This window comes from Equus przewalskii, chromosome 1, assembly GCF_037783145.1.
Source record: "Equus przewalskii isolate Varuska chromosome 1, EquPr2, whole genome shotgun sequence".
Taxonomy (NCBI): domain Eukaryota; kingdom Metazoa; phylum Chordata; class Mammalia; order Perissodactyla; family Equidae; genus Equus; species Equus przewalskii.
In genome coordinates, this window is record NC_091831.1 from 156,850,607 (window position 1) to 156,854,778 (window position 4,172).

Here is a 4,172-nt window from a genome sequence, read left to right on the forward strand (position 1 = left end):
ATAGAAAGAAGGCCTGTAAGAGAAGAAGGAGAAAGAAGGAAAGGTAGACCAGGAAGGGGGAAGGAGAAGGGAAGAAATTCATGAAGTAGGTGGAGGCCAGATACTTCAGAAGCCCACGCGCCAAAATGGAGCTTGGATTTTATTCTAGAGAGGGAAGTTACTGAAGGGTTTTACACACACAAAAAAAACTGATCTTATTTACATTCTGAAAATGTCAGTACGGCTGCTGTGTAGAGAAGCAAAGGCAGGAAGCAGAGAGGTCGTTCAGGAGGCCTTTGTAGTCATCCAGAGAAATAATACTGATAGCTGGAACAAGGGGAGTGCAGGGGAAAGAGAGAGAAGCAGATGAATCAAGTTCTCTTTCAGAAATACAGCAAATAGGAATTGCAGCTGTATTGTGTATGAAAGCTAAGAGAAAGGGAGATGTAACATAAAAACATAAGGGAAAAAAGAAAGTCCTCAAATATTTACTCAACTATCCACATAGCCAGGAACAAGATGGTCAAATAGATGACTGCACATAAATTGAGATTTGAGGAAAACTAGCAAAATAATCCAAATCAAAAATACACAACTACTCTTTGCAACAACATAGATGGACCTGGAGGGTATTATGTTAAGTGAAATAAGACAGACTGAGAAAGACAAACACCATATGATTTCACTCATCTGTGGAATATAAACAAACACATGGACAGAGAAAACAGCTCAGTGGTTACCAGGGGAAGGGGGATGGGGTGGGCACAGGGGGTGAAGGGGAGCACTTATGTGGTGACGGACAAGAAATAACGTACAACTGAAATTTCACAATGATGTAAGCTATTATGAACAAATAAAAAAATATGTTCAGTTAAAAAAATATATACAGCCACCATTAAGCAACAGATTCCTTGAATTGATAAAAGCCAGGTGTCATTTCTCAAAGTTAATAGTACAAACTCACAATCTTCATAAAACGTTTGTTTTGTTTTGTTTTAACTTCTGAGAGCAAAATAACCTGTGTTCATCAGTTATACCAAATCTTGCCTTCTTCCATATATGAGTAAGCAGTGTGCCAAATGACCCCAACATTAGTTTTAAAACATTCTACAAAGAGATAAGGCAAATTGGTGAGGGGGGGGGGGGGGGTGGGAAGTAAACTTCTTCAACAAAGGCAAAGTCCTGAATATTTTAATCCCAAATGAATATAGCAGAGAGTCATTTCACGAATATGAGATATTTTCATAATATCTGCTTTCAGCTCTCTTTCATGAGAAATAAATATATTATCACTTGAAGCTTAATCTGAGCCCCTAGACAGATGAATTTAAAAGCTGAGCAAAAACATATGGAAGACAGAGCTCCTAACGCAATTACCTTCACCTCACCATCCCACCCTAGACGAGGCGGCAAAGTTCTGTGGTGATAGACATCAAGGCAGAGACAGTTAGAATCACAGGAGCTCTTATTGGACACATCAGTGCCCCTTGACATGGAATCAAGTAATGTCATAAACAAACTTGACCTAGAGAAAGGGTTCTAGCACACCCCTGCCTCCTTATCCCAGAGAAGAGACCTATCTCAAGATGGTCAGATTACTGATGTTAATGTTATCTTTCAGGATACCTATCCAGATGGCCTTATGTGCTATGTTCCAGGTAGTTTTCCCCAGAAAACTTTGATGCATTTATTCTTGAGTTGATAGATAGTGGCATTAGAGAGAATAAATCAACAGGCTAGCTTGAAATACAGTCTACTACTAAGTAATTTCTAAGTGACATCAAAAGTCCTGCCTTTTTCCTGCTCCAGAAAGACATGATCCAACAAGGTACCTGCCTACAAGCAGATGCATTAGGAGAGTACTCACAAGTATTTAGAAAATGCACTTAACCATTCATTTAAAAAAAATTACAGAAACCTTTCTAAATGCAAGGATCTTGTGTGTCCCCAGTCACTTCTATGACACTGCTGTTTGACGTAGCCATAACCTCGGCCTACTCTTAAAAAAGTATTTGCCAGGGGGGCTGGCCCCGTGGCCGAGCGGTTAAGTTCGCGCGCTCCGCTGCAGGCGGCCCAGTGTTTCGTTGGTTGGAATCCTGGGCGCGGACATGACACTGCTCATCAAACCACGCTGAGGCAGCGTCCCACATGCCACAACTAGAAGGACCCACAACAAAGAATATACAACTATGTACCAGGGGGCTTTGGGGAGAAAAAGGAAAAAAATAAAATCTTTAAAAAAAAAAAACAACAAACAAAAAAAAGTATTTGCCAGGAAAAGAGCTAACCCAGTATATTTAAAGAGGGGATAAAAGGAGAATTATACATTGTAATGTCAGTCTGCGTTGCATTCTCCTACCTGGGGTAAGCTCCATGATATAGGGATTTTCATCTATTTTGGTCACCACTGTATGCGCAACATCTAGAAAAAATACCTAGCAAATAGTAAACACACTATAAATATTGAATTAATAAGAAGAAAACAAACAAATATCAGTTTCCTGTATGGACAAAGAAAATGAAATCCCTCTGCTTTCCATGGGTATTTAGTAATTTTGGGTCCTTTCACAGCTCACAGACCCATGAAAATCCCCAACAACTCCAGCACCATCACTGGCTTCATCCTCCTGGGCTTCCCTTGCCCCAGGGAGGGACAGATCCTCCTCTTTCTGCTCTTCTCTGTTGTCTACCTCCTGACCCTCATGGGCAATGGTTCCATCATCTGTGCTGTGCGCTGGGATCAGAGACTCCACACCCCCATGTACATCCTGCTCGCCAACTTCTCCTTCCTGGAGATCTGCTACGTCACCTCCACTGTCCCCAACATGTTGGCCAACTTCCTCTCTGACACCAAGGTGATCTCCTTCTCGGGGTGCTTTCTCCAGTTCTACTTTTTCTTCTCCTTGGGTTCTACAGAATGCTTTTTCTTGACTATTATGGCATTTGATCGATATCTCGCCATCTGCCAGCCTCTCCATTACCCTACTTATATGACTGGACGTCTCTGCACCAATCTTGTGGTCAGCTGCTGGGCACTTGGTTTCCTCTGGTACCTGATTCCCATCGTCATTATCTCTCAGATGTCCTTCTGTGGATCGAGGATTATCGACCACTTCCTGTGTGACCCAGATCCTCTTTTAGCACTGGCTTGCGAGAAGGCTCCTGGGGTAGAGCTTGTCTTCTCCACTTTAAGTGCTGTGCCCATCGTCATTCTCTTTGTCCTCATCATGGGATCCTATGTTCTGGTCCTAAAAGCTGTACTGAAAGTCCCTTCAGCAGCTGGGAGAAGAAAGGCTTTCTCCACCTGTGGGTCTCATCTGGCTGTGGTTTCACTGTTCTATGGCTCAGTACTGGTCATGTATGGGAGCTCAGTAACTGAGCAAGAAGCTGGAACACAGAAGATCGTGACTCTGTTTTACTCTGTCGTGACGCCACTCCTTAACCCTATGATATATAGTCTTAGGAACAAAGATATAAAAAAGGCCCTGAAGAAATTTCTGAGAATATAAAAAGTGTTCATCAAAAAGGCTTTTGGGCTCTTAGAGCCCAAAATTATATTTAACTTATTTACAAACATTTACAAAAATTGTATTTTACTCATTTTCAAGTTAAAAAAAAAATGTTGTTTAAGATAATTGTTCATCCTAGTATTGACTAAAACTTCAATCACCTGTGAGCATGATTTTTGTTTATTTCTTCTCTTGGTCCTTCATCATTTGTCCTGTTTCCTACCATGCCTCAATTTTTTTCATTAAATGATAAACATTATATTTAAAAAATTGTAAAGAAAATTAGTTTAGTAACTCAAGAAAAATTAAGTTTTCTTCTTGCAATAGATAGAGGCAGATCACTTTGATCTCACATAAGAACTATTTTTAGCTGTTGTAAAAATAGTCTACACCAATTTTGCTCTTATTTCTGGAATGTAACCCTTACTCCAGGCACATTGCCTTTCTGAGATCTCAACTGCAAGCCTGGACTGTTTCAGGACCCCTCCCCCTTAATGGGCCTGACTTCCTATTTCTGTGCTCCTTGAACCCCGTGAATCCTGAAACCTCTGCTCAGCTCTTCAGATTTCCAGTTTCTGGTTTCTTCTAGATTTCTTGAAATCTTATCCTGCATATAAATGGTTTAGAAATCCCAAAATGACTTGAATAGGTATTGCATTATATTTTGAGCCTCACTTCTCTGTG

The 4,172-nt window shown here is 40.7% G+C and overlaps 1 protein-coding gene across 2 annotated transcripts; it reads left to right on the forward strand.

Moving 5' to 3' along the window:
- Positions 1 to 595: 595 nt before the first annotated feature.
- LOC103543315 (olfactory receptor 11G2-like) lies at positions 596 to 3,488 on the forward strand. Of its 2 annotated transcripts, XM_070584767.1 has the most exons (2): positions 596 to 615; positions 2,585 to 3,488. In XM_070584767.1, exons 1-2 carry the CDS (start codon positions 596 to 598, stop codon positions 3,486 to 3,488), a joined length of 924 nt encoding a protein of 307 aa, XP_070440868.1. The 2 variants fall into 2 exon arrangements, with proteins under 2 accessions (XP_070440868.1, XP_070440869.1); XM_070584768.1 differs by lacking the exon at positions 596 to 615 and having other exon boundaries at positions 2,538 to 3,488.
- The last annotated feature ends 684 nt before the right edge of the window (positions 3,489 to 4,172 follow it).

What these genes read in the sequence shown, in the direction of transcription:
- LOC103543315 (XM_070584768.1), top strand. Translation starts at nt 2,562, where the DNA reads ATGAAAATCCCCAACAACTCCAGCACCATCACTGGCTTCATCCTCCTG.